At 37.9% G+C, this 21003-nt stretch overlaps 1 protein-coding gene across 1 annotated transcript; it reads left to right on the top strand.

Annotated features, from left to right (window-relative positions):
- Positions 1 to 1397: 1397 nt before the first annotated feature.
- LOC131539378 (E3 ubiquitin-protein ligase TRIM39-like) lies at positions 1398 to 20000 on the top strand. Its single transcript, XM_058773939.1, has 8 exons — positions 1398 to 2541; positions 2974 to 3063; positions 4574 to 5109; positions 8545 to 8634; positions 15297 to 15521; positions 15597 to 15735; positions 16456 to 16482; positions 18940 to 20000. Exons 2-8 carry the CDS (start codon positions 2976 to 2978, stop codon positions 19482 to 19484), a joined length of 1650 nt encoding a protein of 549 aa, XP_058629922.1. The 5' UTR covers positions 1398 to 2541; positions 2974 to 2975; the 3' UTR covers positions 19485 to 20000.
- The last annotated feature ends 1003 nt before the right edge of the window (positions 20001 to 21003 follow it).

Raw genomic sequence — 21003 nt, 5'->3', positions numbered from 1 at the left:
GATGTAATCTTAATTTCTAAGTAGTACATTTTTTGAGTATAATATCAACAGTCTTCTCCAAAGACGAGATCTTTGAGCAGCTGATCGACGTCTCCTTTGTGCAGATATTACAAACACGGAGAAAAACTGTACTAGGTAAGATAAAGATAATGATTTTGGGTTTTCGTAATAAAAATAATATCTTTAAGGATTGAACAGTCATTTTAGTAGAATTAGAAATATAAAAACTTAAATCAACACAAAATGTATTGGTTATACTACAATCACAATAAAAGGGCAGCTGTTTCTTCAACAAGACTACAAAATTAGCAAGTTTCATCAACATCAAAATATTTACAGATAGTTTAGTGTCGCTCAAATCTTTTAAGTTGTTGCTCTTGTTAACGTCGTAGGTCACATGAGAACGTCAACATGGCGGATCGCATTCATACTCTTAACTACTTAAGAGTAACTACTTATTGAAATTAAGTACGCCATTTCGGACTCAGCCACTGTGAGAGAATGTCAGCCTCTTCCTGGGATTTTTGGAAATTACTGCTTCTCTATTTGTGTAATGCAAAACTGAAAGGCAGCGGCTATTTGCACTAAATGAAAATAGAAGTATTTTTTTAACGATAGCTATAGATATTGATTTTTGACTTTCATGAGCTGTAAGCTCTAATCATCAAAATTAAAAGAAATAAACATTTGAAATATATCAGTCTGTGTGTAATGAATGAATATAATATACAAGTTTCACTTTTTCAATGGAATTAGTGAAATAAATCAACTTTTTGATGATATTCTAATTATATGACCAGCACCTGTGTATATATATATATATATATATATATATATATATATATATATATATATATATATATATATATATATATATATATATATATATAATTTAAGAGACCCATGCTAATTTATAAAAATATCATTAGATCTCATGCATGGATTATTTGATGGTATTATGAGTCATTTACCAAAACGTGGCCCATTTTAGCTGACTTCACCCTATATTATTAACATTTCACCAAAATCAAGTTCAGATAAGAAGCTTTTAACCAGTGAATGTTTTTTCCCGTCATTACTGCCACATCAGAGGCGGTATGTGCATCGCATTTACGTTCCCCTTCAATTCGGTCACTCTACATTGGGAAATACATTTTCCTTGAATACTACTGAAGCCCTACCCCCCAGCAAACAATTTTTGGGAGTAGCCAGGAAAGTTTTCTTAACGTAAATAGAAAGTTCCCTTTAGGTTAGGGGAACGTTCCGGGAACCTTCTGGGAACGTTCCGAGGCTCGGCAGGTTCCCGGAACGTTCCCCTAACCTAAAGGGAACCTTCTATTTACGTTCCTAGAAAGTTCCCAGAACGTTCTCCTAACCTAACGGAAATGTTCTATTTACGTTCCTGGAAGGTTCCCAGAACTTTCTCCTAACCTCTTTACTCTGATACCGCTGCTGTCAGTAATCATCCAGCACTCCCATCCCTCAATAGTTGTTTCAAACTATTGTTTAATCATTAAAGATAATCAGAGCACATTTAACCGTCATAAGGAGCATTGAATGAGATTGAATTATCCGTTAATATAAGATTTCTTTATTATAACTACCATGTACCATATAATAACCCAGATCTTACGTTTCTTAAGCACCAAATAACAATGACTTGGTTTTAAGAATGCAAATTTTATTTTTTTAAATTTAAAAATCTCTCTTTTTGGTCCGTAAACAAAAACGATATTGCTGGTTAATATCATGTATCATGTTCTCTTCAATTACTTGTCAAATCTCCCTGAAATCACAATATTTACTCTCAAATATTTATTAATTATGAGTAATTATTCAATAAAGAGATCAATAAACGAGTTTTAGTCAGTCAGTAAAACAAAATGACCATTAATTTTTAAATGCGAGTGTGCGGATTTATATGGAACAAAGGAGAAAAGCGCGTGCTGGAGAAGCGTGTGCTGGACGCGCATGCAGATCAGAGGCGCGCTGTAAAGAAACATACAAACACACCCAGTGTTTATGGTATGCTTTTCAGACTATGCACAACCTCGGCTTAATTTCAGCTATAAAATTGGAATTATATTATCATTATAATGCGATTTGACTACTTTGATGTCTACACTTTATTAAAAGCTTATTTCAGACATGAAATTATGCAAAAATAGTTTGTTTACATGGTTATGACAGCTAAAAATAACCTGCAGGGAACGTTACGGGAACGATCTCTGTAGGTTATAAAAATAAAACTTTAAAATAACCTGAAGGGAACGTTCTGGGAGCGTTCTTTTTAGGTTATTAAAAAAAATAACCTACAGGGAACGTTCCTAGAACGTTCTTATTTGGTTTCCAAAAAAATAACCAAATGGGAACGTTCCGTGTTTGTTGGGTAGACACTCCGAAACTAAAATAGAGAGTACAAAGAGAAAGTGAAACTAACTTTATTAACAACGTGGACGCCTGAAACGATCAACCTCTTTAAACAACAGAATATTTATTGAGCCGTTCAAAGACCCTTGTAGACACATCAGATACTCACAGGTAAGTGATAGAAATATAAGAGACACTGAACAGGTTTCTAATGGAAGTGGTCTGGTTTAGTAGGGTTTATGTTAAACTGGAATCAGTTGAACGGAAGCGGGTTTAATCATGTCAAATACTACTTTAGTTGTTTACTGCACTGAAATGGTATCAGAATTGTATGTAAAGTATGTAATTTGACTGGTTGGAAAAGAAAATTGGGTATTTCTGTAATTTTGTCACTCAACATAAAGACTAAGGAAACAGGAAGTAAATGACCTGCAAACACACTGAACAACCTGCTACACTGCAGCTGAAAACAAAAACTTCAAATTAAAAACACTTAGCCATACAAATGATCTGTTAAATAAAAACATCTGTATCTTTAGCTGTACTTTTCCTTTAATATTAACAGACGTTCCTAAGATTGTTGTTGTTGTTTTTTCTTAAAAGGCATGAAGAGAGGAAGACCAAAGGCAGCATCTTCCCTGACATCAATGAAAAGACAGAAAACCAGGAGAAAGATTATAGCTGATCCTACATGTGAGTCAATAACCCAGTCAAATCTGTTTTATATTCTGGAAAGTAGCTACTCGTTGTCTAGATCAGTGGTTCTCAACTGGTTTGGCCTTGGGACCCATGTTTTACAATGGTCATGAAGCCACGACCCACTTGCCACATATATATATATATATATAATAACAATATATAACAATATATATATTAAAAAACAAAGCAAATTTATTTCACAAAAATTAAGTTAAGACTGTTAAGAATATGACTAATACTGAACAGATAACATCTGGCAGGACAGGACAGGAGTTCGCTTTTCTGAGAGACTTTTTATTTCATAAGTCACGAAAATAACGATAGAATAATGAAACTGACATTAAACCTGTCAACATCTCATCTGACCGCAGATAGGCTAATGAATCGGGTGCGCACACGTTTTTCCCAGGCACTTACTTAAAGGTGGGGTATGTAATTTTTCAAAAACGCTTTAGAAAACTGAGTTGGGGCCAAGTACCAAAACAATCTTGTAGCCAATCAGCAGTAAGGGGCGTGTCTCCTCATGATGTGGAGGAGAGAGCGTTCAGTGCACAGCACGGACATTAGCCGAGCCGAGCAACAGAAAGAAAGAGATGGAGGATAAAAAAACGAAAGAGGAAAACTTGCTTTGTTTCTTCCCGACAGGTGAGTAACACCCAGAGCTGGTGTCAGGGCACCTCCATCAGGGGGGCATTTGAATTTCTAGGGGGGGCACAAATCACACTTTTTGTGTGTGGGGGGAGGAGGTTTCGGGTGGGAAGCGTGCAATCTGTGATCGCGTGCAGTTGCTGCCGCTCGCTAAAGCGTGCAATCGCTTTCTTATATGTGCCATTTTATCGGTTTCACTTTCGCTTTCGAAATCGATCACATTCAGCAAGGACAGAAGAGGATGGAAAGTGGGGGGCAGGGCCCGCGAATGCCCCCCCTTGACGCCGGCCTGTCTACACCCGATGCGGCGCAAAAGCTGAAGTCTGTCTACACTGGACACGAAAAAGCGACCATTTGAAATTTGTGTCTGCACGTCACAAATAGAACATGGCAGCAGTTTTCTGTCGGGGATTTGTCCCGGTGTAGACACGGTGTAACATTAGTTTTGCTTTGTTTCACAGAACTAATTGTTGCCTATGTATGTGTGGGGCGGAGCTATCAAAATAGGGGCGAGACCCTTTTGGGGTAGGGGCGTTTTTGTTTTGGTGATTTCAAATATCAACATTGGCTACCAGAAATTGCTTACCCTACCTTTAAACTACATCTGATAGTGTCAACAGCTTTCACGCACGTATTTTAAAATAAAAGTCTTGCATCAGAAAAACATTAAGAATGACGTTTTTTGTTGTTGATGTCATTTCTTTAGCCGCACACTCCGCGACCCACTCAGAACGGTCCCATGACCCACCAGTTGAGAAACACTGGTCTAGATTCAGTCTCTGTGCATTCTGGACATCCTCTCAGCAAGATTTTGACTTTACAGTAGGTTACTTATCTTCATAATTTCTCTTTCCAGTCATGTCTTCCTCCAGTGGTACACTGACTAAGGAGCTTAAGTGCTCTATATGTCTGGACGTGTTCATTGATCCAGTCAGCACTCCATGTGGACACAACTTCTGCAAGACCTGTCTGAATAAGTGCTGGGAAAACAGGCAGACCTGCAAATGTCCATATTGTAAAGAAACATTCAAACAAAGACCTGATCTCAAGATTAATACCACACTCCGAGAAATCGTAGATCACCATAAAATGAAAAGTTCTGAGAAAAAAGCTGAAGTTCTGTGTGACATCTGTGAGGAAAGAAAGCTGAAAGCCCTGAAGTCGTGTCTGGTGTGTCAGAGCTCTTACTGTAAAACTCACCTGGAGCCTCATTTGAGAGTGGCAGGTTTAAAGAAACACAAACTGATGGATCCTGTGAGTAATCTGGAGGACTATATATGTCAGAAACACGAGAGACCTCTGGAGCTCTTCTGTAGAGATGATCAGGTAATCGTGTGTCTGTCCTGCACTGATGGAGATCACAAGAACCACAACACTGTTTCATTAGAAGAGGTGAGTAAAAATACTCTTGTCATTGTTTATTCATCCTCATGTTATTCCGTCAATCACATTTTGTTCTTATGAGATAAAACTTCCTGTAAATTCCTGTAATTGTCAGAACTCAAAACTCTCTAGTTCAAAAGTATCATTAAATTAAAATTAATCTGCAAAAATGACTCGTTCTGAACTTCTTTCTTCTTGTCAGACAAATGAATAAATCAACACACAAGCAGAACTAATGATAAGCAGGGGCGGTTCTAGACCACAGTAACTGGGGGGGCCAGACAGGGGCCACTTGTGCTTTTAGGGGGCACAATTTTAAAATTCATCCTAACCTACTTTAAGTATTATTCATTCAGTCATTTTTGACCATGTCATGTATCATTGCAATCTCTAGAAGTAATCTATAACAATTTCAACTAAAATTAATATTTCATCATGTTTCATTTATTTTGATAAATAATTTTGTATGTCAGGGGCATCATTTTTGAGGGGGCACGAGTGAAGGGGGCTCTCATGCTTGTCATGACACACAGCAGCCACAATACCACTGTATAACTGATATAGGCTTACAGGTGCATCTCAATGAATTAGAATATCGTGGAAAACTTCATTTATTTCAGTAAATTCACTATCTCAACAAATTAGAATATGGTGACATGCCAATCAGCTAATCAACTCAAAACACCTGCAAAGGTTTCCTGAGCCTTCAAAATGGTCTCTCAGTTTGGTTCACTAGGCTACACAATCATGGAGAAGACTGCTGATCTGACAGTTGTCCAGAAGACAATCATTGACACCCTTCACAAGGAGGGTAAGCCACAAACATTCATTGCCAAAGAAGCTGGCTGTTCACAGAGTGCTGTATCCAAGCATGTTAACAGAAAGTTGAGTGGAAGGAAAATGTGTGGAAGAAAAAGATGCACAACCAACCGAGAGAACCGCAGCCTTATGAGGATTGTCAAGCAAAATCGATTCAAGAATTTGGGTGAACTTCACAAGGAATGGACTGAGGCTGGGGTCAAGGCATCAAGAGCCACCACACACAGACGTGTCAAGGAATTTGGCTACAGTTGTCGTATTCCATACAACATCAGAGGCGTCTTACCTGGGCTAAGGAGAAGAAGAACTGGACTGTTGCCCAGTGGTCCAAAGTCCTCTTTTCAGATGAGCGCAAGTTTTGTATTTCATTTGGAAACCAAGGTCCTAGAGTCTGGAGGAAGGATGGAGAAGCTCATAGCCCAAGTTGCTTGAAGTCCAGTGTGAACTTTCCACAGTCTGTGATGATTTGGGGTGCAATGTCATCTGCTGGTGTTGGTCCATTGTGTTTTTTGAAAACCAAAGTCACTGCACCTTGGTAAACGGGTGCAGTGACTTTGGTTTTCAAAAAACACAATGGACCAACACCAGCAGATGATATTGCATCTGCATATAATATGCAATATTGCATATTATCTATGGGCTATTGTCAAGAGGAAAATGAGAAACAAGAGACCAAAAAATGCAGATGAGCTGAAGGCCACTGTCAAAGAAACCTGGGCTTCCATACCACCTCAGCAGTGCCACAAACTGATCACCTCCATGCCACGCCGAATTGAGGCAGTAATTAAAGCAAAAGGAGCCCCTACCAAGTGTTGAGTACATATACTATAAATGAACATACGTTCCAGAAGGCCAACAATTCACTAAAAATATTTTAAGTATTCTAATTTGTTGAGATTAGAATTTGTTGTTAATTGGTGGGTTTTTGTTAAATGTGAGCCAAAATCATCACAATTAAAAGAACCAAAGACTTAAACTACTTCAGTCTGTGTGCACTGAATTCATTTAATACACGAGTTTCACAATTTGAGTTGAATTACTGAAATAAATTAACTTTTCCACAACATTCTAATTTATTAAGATGCACCTGTATATATTATTATTTTTTTATTCAAAATATTCCCAAAATATATCATGAAATATCTTGATTCTCAAATATGTGTAGGTAAATGCATTTTGCACCTTTATAGATTGTTAGATGATCGAATGGGCGATAGGCAAAGTAGCCTAATAGTGTAATATTAACTTTGCATAAAAATCCGTCTTTTTACTTAAGTACCAGATGTCATACCATAAAATGAGTGTCATACCATAAACATATAATATGACTGACTTTGTATTTTATGTGGATTTTATAAAAACATTGTAAGTTACTAATTAGCCCATAGTCAAGTCAAGTCACCTTTATTTATATAGCGCTTTTAACAACACAGATTGTGTCAAAGCACTTAACAGTATCAAATTGGAGGATAGAGTGTCAGTAATGTATAATGATAAGATTAAACACTCAGTTTTCAGTTAAAGGCATTTCATTATTGAATTCAGAGATGTCATTGTCTAGCTCAGTTTAGTTTAAATAGTATCTGTGCAATCAAATCGGCGATAATCGCTAGAAATTAAGTGTCCCCAACTGAGCAAGCCAGAGGCGACAGCGGCAAGGAACCAAAACTCCCTCTGTGACAGAATGGAGAAAAAAACCTTGGGAGAAACCAGGCTCAGTCGGGGGGCCAGTTCTCCTCTGACCAGACGAAACCAGCAGTTCAAAAGTTTATATTTCTATTTTTTATTTTGTTGCAATTTCTAACAATAATAGTATTATGTAGTTAGGTATTTTATTATATTTTTAGTTATTTTGTTATATTTAACACTTAACACTTTCATTGTACAAAAAGAGCAAAGAACGTTTACATTATCAAAGAACATCTTCACTTCAGTCTAGCGAGTTCAAGCACTCTCAAAAAACTCCCATAATAATCTCTAAAGCTGTTTGCACTGTGAAATTAACATCTTACTTACATTCGTACATCTTCACTTTGTTATTTCTGATGAGAGAATTCACCAGAGAATTCAGTCAGCGAGCGCACGCAATGACGAAATACCGGCGCTTCGGCGATGACTCATCGGAACGCTTCTGATTGGTCCTTGCATTCATGAGCTCAACAGAATCGTATGTGATTGGTTATAATGCGCAGTGCTTTAAAACGTGTATGTCTCTGGCACTGTGCCAGCCAGCGAACGCAGATTTGAATTTAACAGCTGTTTTTCTTTTTATATAGTTTACATGACAAACTGCGCATTTCACCCAAAATTATTTGGTGTGATATGATTCCAAATTTAGGGGGGCCAAAGGGGGGGGTCAAGCTTGTTGACAGGGGGGCACAGACTGTTCAGTGTGATCTGAACAGTCTGAGTGGCTCATTTCAGTGCTGATGGTTTTATAAATCTGTTAATTTCATGAATCTTTGAAAACAGGCTGTCATTGAAGTTTGGGGGCTGCTAGACCAGATCACAAAACTGCAGTGTCAGTGCAACAAAGAGCTTTTACCTATTTCATGTGTGATTAGCCATTTACATTCAAGAATACAAGATAGAAATGAATGTGTTGGTGTTGTTCTATGTTCATAGACTCAGTTGATGATCGAAGATGCGCAGCAGATGATCCAGGACAGAATCAAGAGGATTGAAGAAATCAAACACTCAGCAGAAATCAGAGAAGTGAGTGGTTGTGGGTGGTGGCCAGGGTGTTCTGGGAGATTGTTAGGCTTTACCAAAATTTATATTTACTCTTTTATTGGAAATTCTTCCACCTTTTTGACTGTGTGTCCAATTCACACAAAACTTGGTACCTATCATCTGGAGACACCCATGACAAAAATGTATATAAAAAAATTTCCTACATCAAAGCATTGTGAAGATATGTGCAAATTAATTGGTCAGGTGTCACCCATTTTTACAAACTGACCTACAGGTGCTGGTCATATAATTAGAATATCATCAAAAAGTTGATTTATTTCACTAATTCCATTCAAAAAGTGAAACTTGTATATTATATTCATTCATTACACACAGACTGATATATTTCAAATGTTTATTTCTTTTAATTTTGATGATTAGAGCTTATAGCTCATGAAAGTCAAAAATCAGTATCTCAAAATATTAGAATATTTACATTTGAGTTTGAATAAATGACCATCCCTACAGTATAATGAAACCACAATAATGGGGAAGACTGCTGACTTGGCAATGATCCAGAAGACGAACATTGACACCCTCCACAAAGAGGGTAAGTCACAGAAGGTCATTACTGAAAGGTGTGGCTGTTTACAGAGTGCTGTATCAAAGCATATTAAATGCAAAGTTGACTGGAAGGAAGAATTTGGGTAGGAAAAGGTGCACAAGCAACAGGGATGACCGCAAGCTTGAGAATACAGTCAAGCAAAGCCGATTCAAACACTTGGGAGAGCTTCACAAGGAGAGAACTGAAGCTGGAGTCAGTGCATCAAGAGTCACCACGCTCAGACGTCTTCAGGAAAAGGGCTACCAAGCCACTTCTGAACCTGAGACAACGTCAGAAGCGTCTTACCTGGGCTGTGGAGAAAAAGAACTGGACTGTTGCTCAGTGGTCCAAAGTCCTCTTTTCAGATGAAAGTAAATTTTACATTTAATTTGGAAATCAAGGTTCCAGAGTCTGGAGGAAGAGTGGAGAGGCACAGAATCCATGTTGCTTGAAGTCCAGTGTGAAGTTTCCACAGTCAGTGATGATTTGGGCTGCCATGTCATCTGCTGGTGTTGGTCCACTGTGTTTTCTGATGTCCACAGTCAACGCAGCCATCTACCAGGAAATTTTAGAGCACTTCATGCTTCCTTCTGTTGACAAGCTTTATGGAGATGCTGATTTCATTTTCCAGCAGGACTTGGCACCTGCCCACACTGCCAAAGGTACCAAAAGCTGGTTCAATGACCATAGTGTTACTGTGCTTGATTGGCCAGCAAACTCACCTGACCTGAACCCCGTAGAGAATCTATGGGGTATTGTCAAGAGGAAGATGAGAGACACCAGACCCAACAATGCAGATGAGCTGAAGGCCACTGTCAGAGCAACCTGGGCTCTCATAACACCTGAGCAGTGCCACAGACTGATCGACTCCATGCCACGCCGCATTGCTGCAGTAATTCAGGCAAAAGGAGCCCCAACTAAGTATTGAGTGCTGTACATGCTCATACTTTTCATTTTCATACTTTTCAGTTGGCCAAGATTTCTAAAAATCCTTTCTTTGTATTGGTCTTAAGTAATATTCTAATATTTGAGATACTGATTTTTGACTTTCATGAGCTGTAAGCTCTAATCATCAAAATTAAAAGAAATAAACATTTGAAATATATCAGTCTGTGTGTAATGAATGAATATAATATACAAGTTTCACTTTTTCAATGGAATTAGTGAAATAAATCAACTTTTTGATGATATTCTAATTATATGACCAGCACCTGTATGTCTGCCAACGTCCAAATGCTGTGCAGTGTCCAAACTTAATGAAACTTGATGCACATAGACAACAGGACATTCTGAGGAAATATGTAAAGTTGCATCAAATTATGGCCATGAAGGCACTACATATAAAAAACACTTGTAACTTGGCTGTACTTTTACACACAGCTATATCATCAGTTGAAATTATATATCTTTTTTTGGGTCAAACATTAAAATATTCTTCAAACATCACTTGGACAATTCAACAAGGATAGCCACCAGCTACCAATCAAATTTTAGCAACTTATAACTAACAAATCAAAATTGCTGATGCAAAGTTTATATATTAATAAGCAATGTCAAAACAAAAGAGAATCATCCATTAAGTGGTTAGCTCTGCATCCATGCTGAAGACTTGACAAACAAAGCCTTACAAAAATGTATACTGCGTGTTTTCTATAAACTTTATTTGTCAAGTGTATCTTTCAGACTCCTCCTCTGTTCAGGAGAACCTCACCAAACTTTGCACACATCAGCTCTGGCACCATGTTGGTAAAAAGTTGTCAAAAGAGTTCAGCTGTTTAGCATGTGATTTGTTGTCACAGTTTATTGCAGCAAGGAGAGGCAGGAGCTATACACAGCCACTTTTATTAACTATAAACCAGAACAAACACGCAGGAGAACAGGAAACCACAGGAGAATAGCTATTCAACCTAAAAACTGACAAGAACAAACAAGTAACAACTCTAACTGAGGGCTGTATATACAAAGAACTGAATGAGATATTTGTCAAGACACATGAGGGTAAATCAACAACCATAGCAACCAACTGGGAGAACTAGGCAAAAGGAACAGGGCAAACAGAAACAGTTGAAACTAAAGCAAACAGAAAATGACCATTACATGTTAGGTGTGATTAATGATGATGATTAATATGGCTCTATCTTGTGTGCCCAAAGTCCAAACTTCACAAAACCTGCTCAACAGGACATTCTGGGCAAACGTCAATTTCCATGCATTTGTGATGCTCAGGGTACTTACAGAAATGTAATTTATATTAATGTTAATGAAAGATGAAGGTCTTAATACAAGGTACCCCCGGGATCCTCCAAATGAAATTCAAGGCTTTTTAAGACCTTTTTAATACCATTTCAAATGAAATTCAATGCCAACAATGGGGGTCGTGTTCCGTTTTTTCCCCCACATAAAAACATAAAAATTAAACAAATCTTATTTTTGGAAAATAAAGGGGATCTAATATTGATAATAACATTGAAGACATTGTATGATTATTCCTTAAAGATAAGGTTTTAATAGTTTTAGTAGTAGTAGCTTATTACGTTCTGCCCGATGTCTTCGAGTGGAACCGAACTTTTATTTTGACAGGTTGCCGTGAATACCTGCACATTTCTGTGTGTATATGATATGAGGACAGTTTTTCTCAAATGAAACGCTCGAATGCTCATGAAGTGACTCTCAGAGCAGTTCTGGAGATGTTGTTCATGTATTTATGTCCTCATTTAGTGAGGCGGCAGACGTTAATATCACCGCAAGCGTCTCTCGCGCTTCTGTATGAGTAAACAAACCCGCGCGTCTGCGCCATACATTAACACAGAGACACGCAGAAGTCATATTTAAATAGTCGTTTTTCGGCTTAATATTTACAAATAGGAGTGGGAGTGTACTCACTTGTGTGTGCGCTTACATTTGTGTGTGTGTGTGTGTGTGTGTGTGAACCGGGGCGGAACTCCGCTGTGCGCGCGATACAGAGAGCGCTACCATGTAACGTTTAGACAGAAATGACACGCCGTCGTGTAAATAAGATAAATAACATAAGGCTACTTGGTTTGTTTAATAAAAGAACAAGTTATAGACCTGTTCTATAGGGAAGGTAACATTGAATGACTTATTTTGTGGTCTGGCGCTATAGAGAAAATAAAATTAAAATAACTTGACTTTCAAGGGGGGCGGGCCGCCCCCCTAAAATAATGGTAGGGGAAACACTGTAGCGGCTGTAAAACCCGCACTCCAGCTCGCTCGGAGGGACTTTCTCTATCGCTCCTTTTTCGAGCAGATTGCATACCTCTTGTCTCAGCACCAGGGCGTTTCAAGGCAACGTTAGAGACCGCACCACGCCGTTGAAACGGGGTGGTCTGCGTCTGAATTGAAGAGTATACCCACGCTTTATCACCACCGAGTAGCCAGCGCGAGATCCCCGGCACCAACAGCAATAGGCCTCGCGGTCATTTCCTGGCACAGGCTTGACCCAAACGTAATTCGGATTCCTTGGCCACAGCGGATTAAACCGACACTTTCCCATTTTAGCCGACAAACTAGGCTAGCTACTATCTTGTTCTGTACCTCACTTGCCTAGTAACCATAGTAACGGGTGCGCACGCTTTCGCGCTTTCTGCTATGACGTGGAGCGCGAGGTGCACTCAATGTTACGCTGCATGAATTTTTAATTAGCCTAAATTAGTAACAGTTAATTTTGTTACGGTATGAACTTAATCCTAGGAAAGGCAAAAAAAAAAATAAAAAAAAATAAGACCTTTGTAACGAAATCCAAGACTTTGTATACCAAATTCAAGGCTATTAAGGCCTTAATTTGAGATTATCAAATTTAAGACTTTTTCAATGCTTTTAAGACCCCGCGGGTACCCTGTAATACTAATGTTTTCTACCAGACAACATTACAGGATAAAAATCCATTTAGGTCTTGTAAAATAAAATCTATGTAAATGGTTAAACAGACTGAAAATAATACATACCAATTCATTACAGTTTGCAAAAAATCTGTGATCTCAAAAATCATTAAATATTACTGTAATATTCAAAACATAGTTTAAAACTGAATTTAAACTGCTATCCAATTAAAATGAAGAGACAATATTATTTGTAATGCGTCATTCAAGGGAAAGAGGAGGATCCAAATGCAGTAGTCAACGTTTATTTAAACAAACACAAAATATATCCATGCATGGGCAAGAAACAAGGGAAAACTGGACATGAATCATGACATTATTTGTCTCCTATAATAAAAAGAATAATATTTGTAAAGAGACATGGCAAGTATACAGGTGCATCTCAATAAATTAGAATGTCGTGGACAAGTTCATTTATTTCAGTAATTCAACTCAAATTGTGAAACTCGTGTATTAAATAAATTCAATGCACACAGACTGAAGTAGTTTAAGTCTTTGGTTCTTTTAATTGTGATGATTTTGGCTCACATTTAACAAAAACCCACCAATTCACTATCTCAACAAATTAGAATACTTCATAAGACCAATAAAAAAAAACATTTTTAATGAATTGTTGGCCTTCTGGAAAGTATGTTCATTTAATGTATATGTACTCAATACTTGGTAGGGGCTCCTTTTGCTTTAATTACTGCCTCAATTCGGCTTGGCATGGAGGTGATCAGTTTGTGGCACTGCTGAGGCGGTATGGAAGCCCAGGTTTCTTTGACAGTGGCCTTCAGCTCATCTGCATTTTTTGGTCTCTTGTTTCTCATTTTCCTCTTGACAATACCCTATAGATTCTCTATGGGGTTCAGGTCTGGTGAGTTTGCAGGCCAGTCAAGCACACCAACACCATGGTCATTTAACCAACTTTTGGTGCTTTTGGCAGTGTGGGCAGGTGCCAAATCCTGCTGGAAAATGAAATCAGCATCTTTAAAAAGCTGGTCAGCAGAAGGAAGCATGAAGTGCTCCAAAATTTATTGGTAAACGGGTGCAGTGACTTTGGTTTTCAAAAAACACAATGGACCAACACCAGCAGATGACATTGCACCCCAAATCATCACAGACTGTGGAAACTAAACACTGGACTTCAAGCAACTTGGGCTATGAGCTTCTCCACCCTTCCTCCAGACTCTAGGACCTTGGTTTCCAAATGAAATACAAAACTTGCTCTCATCTGAAAAGAGGACTTTGGACCACTGGGCAACAGTCCAGTTCTTCTTCTCCTTAGCCCAGGTAAGACGCCTCTGACGTTGTCTGTGGTTCAGGAGTGGCTTAACAAGAGGAATACGACAACTGTAGCCAAATTCCTTGACACATCTGTGTGTGGTGGCTCTTGATGCCTTGACCCCAGCCTCAGTCTATTCCTTGTGAAGTTCACCCAAATTCTTCAATCGATTTTGCTTGACAATCCTCATAAGGCTGCGGTTCTCTCGGTTGGTTGTGCATCTTTTCTTCCACACTTTTCCTTCCACTCAACTTTCTGTTAACATGCTTGGATACAGCACTCTGTGAACAGCCAGCTTCTTTGGCAATGAATGTTTGTGGCTTACCCTCCTTGTGAAGGGTGTCAATGATTGTCTTCTGGACAACTGTCAGATCAGCAGTCTTCCCCATGATTGTGTAGCCTAGTGAAACAAACTGAGAGACCATTTTGAAGGCTCAGGAAACCTTGGCAGGTGTTTTGAGTTGATTAGCTGATTGGCATGTCACCATATTCTAATTTGTTGAGATAGTGAATTGGTGGGTTTTTGTTAAATGTGAGCCAAAATCATCACAATTAAAAGAACCAAAGACTTAAACTACTTCAGTCTGTGTGCACTGAATTCATTTAATACACAAGTTTCACAATTTGAGTTGAATTACTGAAATAAATTAACTTTTCCATGACATTCTAATTTATTGAGATGCACCTGTATATACACAGGGACTGATAATCATGGTAAAACAGAACAGGTGTGAACTAATCAACAAATCAAGGGAAACAATGAGGGTAAAGAAGGCTGAACATGACAAGGAAACAACTGAAAAGTACACAACTAAAGGTCCATGACCGTGACAATTATCGTTTTCTACATTAGCCATTGGTACTTGGATTTCAGTAATTGTCACATGTGGCTTTATTTATTAAATAATAATTTGTTGATTATTCTGACCCCCAGAGAAAAACAGCGGAGGAGAAAACAGCCCGTGTTGAGCTCTTCGCTGATCTCATCCACTCCACTGAGAGATTTCAGACTGAACTGCTGGAGATGATGGAGGAGCAGCAGAAAACAGCAGAGGAACGGGAGGAAGAGCACATTGAAGAGCTGGAGCAGGAGATCACTGAGCTAAGGATGAGAAACACTAAACTGCAGCAGCTTTCACGGACTGAAGATCTCGTACAGGTCAGTCAGCATCTCTCTGATCAATGATAATGCAGTATACCCATGCTGAAGGATTTCTCCTCTCTCCTGGTGTAGATTTACTCATCCCTGTGCAGCCCTAGAAACACCAGGAACTGGCCTGAGATCAGTATGAAGACTCATGAGAGTATGGAGACTCTGAAGAGAGCTCTGACTCAACTGAAGGACACTCTAGATGAGAAACTCATGCAAACTGGTATGTCAACATCAAATACAGTACAGTTACATTTATTTATTATCATTAATATCAGTAAAGAAGAATGAGTCTTGTCCAAGCTGAAATGAGAGTGTAACGGGGCTGGCAAGACGTGAGACATGCGGATCCATGTGCAAGCTTTTATTTAAAGGCATGGTCATAAATACAGGCAGGGTCGAAACAATGGCAAACAGGTATGGCAGGGACAAGACAAAGAGTAATCCTAGGACAAGCGTGGGTCGACGATCGACGAACAGTCTCCAAAGGGGCTAGACAAAAGAGGTAATCCAAAACGTAAGCAATAGTCCAGGCAGGGGAAAACACAATCCGAAACAGGCAAGACTAGGAAACTAACAGGGCTCTGTAGAGTAGCTAACAACTAGAACAGTGATAAATGCATACAATACTCAGCAGTGAGGGAGAGAAAGTCCATGGCTTAAGTAGGGTGTGTGATCAGTGCAATCAGCTGTGTGTGCAATCAGTGCAATGGATGATGGGAAATTGAGTCCAGTGTGATGTGTGCTGTGAGAGTCAATGTGGTGAGCGAGTGACCTCACTTTGAACTAACATTTTTTTAATATTGTTTTAGCAAGAAACACATTAATTAGATTAAACAAAATGTTCTGCACAATTCCTTAAATATAGTCTTAAGACACATAGTCCACACATCAAAATTATCTCAAAGATCTAATGATGTTTTATTGTCATGTGTCTCTACAGAGCTGACGAGGATGCAGCAGTATGCAGGTACAGTGTGCTGTCTACACTACGCTAGTTATGTTGGCTTGAGAAAACCAACATACCAATCTACTATTTAAGCTACTTTAACAGGCATGGCGCCAAGGGGAGGCAGTGCACCCCTCTACATCACCCATCTCAATTTATTTTAATTGCAAACAGCATAACTTGGAAAGATTACCATTCTAACTAACGTTCATATACAATTCAATAGCATAATTTATCTCACAGGAACACTAATCTCTACAACGGTAACTTTAAATAACACATGATCTTTTAACAGAAAATTCACAATAATCCTGTCATAGCTATGCAAAGATTTGATTTCAAAAACCGTATCATAGCTATTAAACTATAAAATCATTCTGAGGTTAAATACAGATTTAAAAATCATAAGATAAAGTAAGTCTGATTTTGTGGTGGCTTGCTTCAAAGGGGACATCGGATGCCCATTTTCCAAAAGTTGGAATGATTCTTTAGGGTCTTCTCAAAATGTTCATGAAAAACAACACCCTTTTTACCTTGTCAAAAACAGCTCTGTTCACAGCGACTCATTTTGGTGCATATCTTTTTACATACTAATGAGCTCTGCTCACCCCGCCCCTCTCTTCTGTGGAAGAGCAGCAAAGGCGATTCGCAAATCATCTAAATAAATAAATGATCTATTCGTAAATCTAAAAATAAATATAAAGTGTGAGACTTACTACTTCTGGAGGTGCAGCTGGATCATGAACAATGGGTACTGATCCATCCTTGAGTTTTAACTTTTTAACACAACCTGTCTTGAATTGTCCCTCATTCAGAAAACAATCTGGAGCAAAATGATTTGCGCAGCCAGACATAAACAAATTTAGTGAAAGTAAAGTGAAGTGACCTGTGGCCAAGTATGGTGACCCATACTCAGAATTTGTGCTCTGCATTTAACCCATCCAAGTGCGCGCACACACACACCCGAAGCAGTGGGCAGCCATATTGCTGCGGCGCCCGGGGAGCAGTTGGGGGTTCGGTGCCTTGCTCAAGGGTCTCACCTCAGTCATGGTATTAAAGGTGGAAGAGAGCGCTGGTTATTCACTCCAAAATCAAAATGGCTTGATAATTGAGACTGTTCAGGTTTTTGGGGGATTTAAAAAAAGGCCCTTTTATCATTTAACATTTTTTTTTTTTTTTTATAATTGTAGGGTTGTTGTGTCCACACACTGCCAAGACACATTTATATGCAAATTAAGATATTTGGCATCCAATGTCTCCCTTAAAATTAAAATATTATAATCTTAATTCAAGATGAAGGATTTCGAAAGTCTGACAGTAATCAGTGTTGAGTACTACTGTAAGGTTAACCCTGTCTGCTTTGCCACATTAGAAATTTAGAAAAGTAATCAGTTACATTACTTTAATAAAGTAATTGAAACAATAAATTGATTAGCCCATATTAGAATCCTTGATTTCACACATCCTCGCATTCAAACAAGAAGCAGAACCACAATAAAACATGTGACAGAGTGGTAAATTTCATCCCAAAATGGCTGTAGATCTCCCATATGGTCAAGTTCCACACCTAGCATACATGCATTCAATCTGAAATATAATTTTCTTTGCATTATTAATGTAAAAAATGCAATAGAAAAAACTGTTTTTGCTATTTATTTTGCGTGATGGGGTGGTTGGTTTAAGCTTGATGAACACTGTCTAACATGAAAAAGCAACAAATAAACAATGTGAAAGAATGTCAGTACTAGCCTACTTTTGTTCTTGGTGGCTACAAGGCTTAAATGATGTCACTTCCACTTTGTGATGTCATTTAAAGCAACCGTACATTATTTACAGCTAAAACACGTTGGTGTGACGGGGTGGTAAGTCAAACTGAGGGACACACACAAATCATAAAATATTTACTTGGTGCAATGTGATGTTGGTCAGCATGGACATGTGAAATTGGCTATGTACTAAGGAAAAATTATTAAAAATGAGTATGTTACTCTTTAAGAAAAGTATTTTATCATATATCATGTTATCAAGAACACTTGAATTAATAACTTTAAGCTTTGGAAACACACTTTGGGACATTTTGTTTTTGTGCCTTCTCATCGAATGTTGCGGACCCAAATGGCATCCGTTTCATGGCATTAATGTGTTAATACATTCTAGAAATGTGTTAAAACATGTTAGTAACGTTATTAATGTGTTAAAACATGTTAGCAACATGCTAACAACGTCATGCTAAAACATGCTTTTTACACTTTTTTTTTTTTTTTTAACTATTCTTAAATTCCAGGCAAGGTTTTCTCAAGCCCACATCAAAGTTTGTCTACAAACATTATCTATTTAATCTATTTTGTTTAATTTAGTTTACATTCATATACTTCATTACTTCACTACAATCTGGTTAATAACTTGATTAAATATTAAAAACAGCATCATCACAAAATCTGTTGTGAATTTGTGATTGATGTTCTCTTGTTTTCTCAGTGGATGTGACTCTGGATCCTGATACAGCTCATCCAAACCTCATCCTGTCTGATGATGGAAAACAAGTGAGACGTGGAGACATTAAGCAGAAACTCCCAGACAACCCAAAGAGATTTGATAGATATGCAAATGTCCTGGGGAAGGAGGGATTCTCCTCAGGGAGATTTTATTTCGAGGTGCAGGTGAAGGGAAATAATGACTGGACTTTAGGAGTGGCCAGAGAATCCATTAACAGGAAGGGAATGATCCCACTGAGTCCTGGTAATGGATACTGGACTGTGGTTCTGAGGAATGTGAATGAATATAGCACCTGTGATGATCTTCCTGTCTCTCTGTCTCTGAGAGTGAAGCCGCAGCGGGTTGGTGTGTTTGTGGATCATGAGGAGGGTCTGGTCTCCTTTTATGATGTGGAGTCCAGCTCTCATATCTACACTTACACTGGTCAGACCTTTACTGGAAAACTCTATCCATTTTTTAGCCCATGTCATGATGGAGGTAAAAACTCAAGTCCACTGATCATCACACCTGTAAATTACAATAAATGAATTACACACCTGATACAAAATAGATGAAAATGCTTTGTATTCTGATAATGCTTAAAGGGGTCATATAATGCTCATCTTCCACAAGTTGATATTATTCTTTAGGGTCTTAATGAAAAGTCTGTTACATAGTTTGGTTCATTTGTTTCATTGGTAGTGTAAAAAACCTTTAGTTTTTTTACACTGTTAAAAACGGCTCTCGTCAGAGCAAGCCGTATTGTGTCATTCTCTTTTAAATGTTAATGAGCTCTGCTGACTCTGCCCCTCTCATCCGAGCCGCTGTCTGAGGGACTGTTTACTTTAGCCGCATTCATCGTGAAACTTGCTTATTAGCACATTATTAGGAAAGGCCATTTGCAAAGATTCATTTAAAAAACCTTGTACTCACTTCTTCTGGAGGTGAAGGTGGATCACGAATGATTCGTGCGAACATAGACGCATTTAGCAGGGACGTGCAGAGAGTTCCTCGGGCAGGGGCTCAAATGTAAAATAGGGTCAATGTAAAAAAACAAAAAACAAATATATAGGTCAAAAGTTTGGATACACTTCTATTTTATATTTTTCCAAGAAGTCATTTATGGTCATCAAGCCTGCATATATTTGATCAAATTTTTAATATCCTTTAAAATACATTTTATGCAATTCTGATTTATTATCGATATTGGAAACCTGTGATACTTTTTTCAGGATTCTTTGATTAATAAAAAGTTTAAAAAGCACAGCATTTATTTAAAATATGACTTTTGTTACAATATACGTTGAAAAGCTTGAGGTCAGTATTTATTTATTTTTTAAAGAAATTAGTTTTCATTCAGCAAAGATTTGCAAAGTTGATAGAAACAGTGATCGTAAAGATTGATATTGTTAGAAAACATCTCTATTTTGAATAAATGCTGTTCTTTTTATTTTTATTTATTTATTAATGAACCCCAAAAAAGTATCACGGGTTCCAAAAAAAAAAAAAAGCAGCACAACTGTTTCCAATATTGACAATAAATCAGCATATTAGAATTATTTCTGAAGGATCATGCACTGAAGACTGGAGTAATGATGCTGAAAATTCAGCTTTGATCACAGAAATAAAGGATATTTTAAAGTATATTAAAATAGATAAACATTGTTTTAAATTGTAATAATATTTCACAATATTACAGTTTTTTTTCTGTATTTTTGATCAAATAAATACAGGTTTGATGAGCATAAGACACTTTCATAATGCTGAATAAATAATCAAAAATGGTAATAATATAATCCTTTCATGTCACCATTTCTCCACCTACACTTCACATAATAGGCCTGTAGGTGCACTTGGGCTTCATTAACTATAATAGTTTCATGAAATAGTAAACGGTGCATCATACATAACTGTAAGTGAATTGAATACTGATTACCATTATTGCGACTTTTGGTGCTGCAAGGTTTTGTGCCGCGCTTTTGTAGTCATTTGGCATCCATTTTCTCAGCGATGTATGTCATTTGATTCATAAAATGAGTCTGAGACAAACCGCAGATCCAGATCGCT

Source organism: Onychostoma macrolepis, chromosome 04, assembly GCF_012432095.1.
Source record: "Onychostoma macrolepis isolate SWU-2019 chromosome 04, ASM1243209v1, whole genome shotgun sequence".
Taxonomy (NCBI): Eukaryota; Metazoa; Chordata; class Actinopteri; order Cypriniformes; family Cyprinidae; genus Onychostoma; species Onychostoma macrolepis.
Note: the sequence above shows the minus strand (reverse complement) of the source record. Positions and strands in the feature narration are given on the sequence as shown.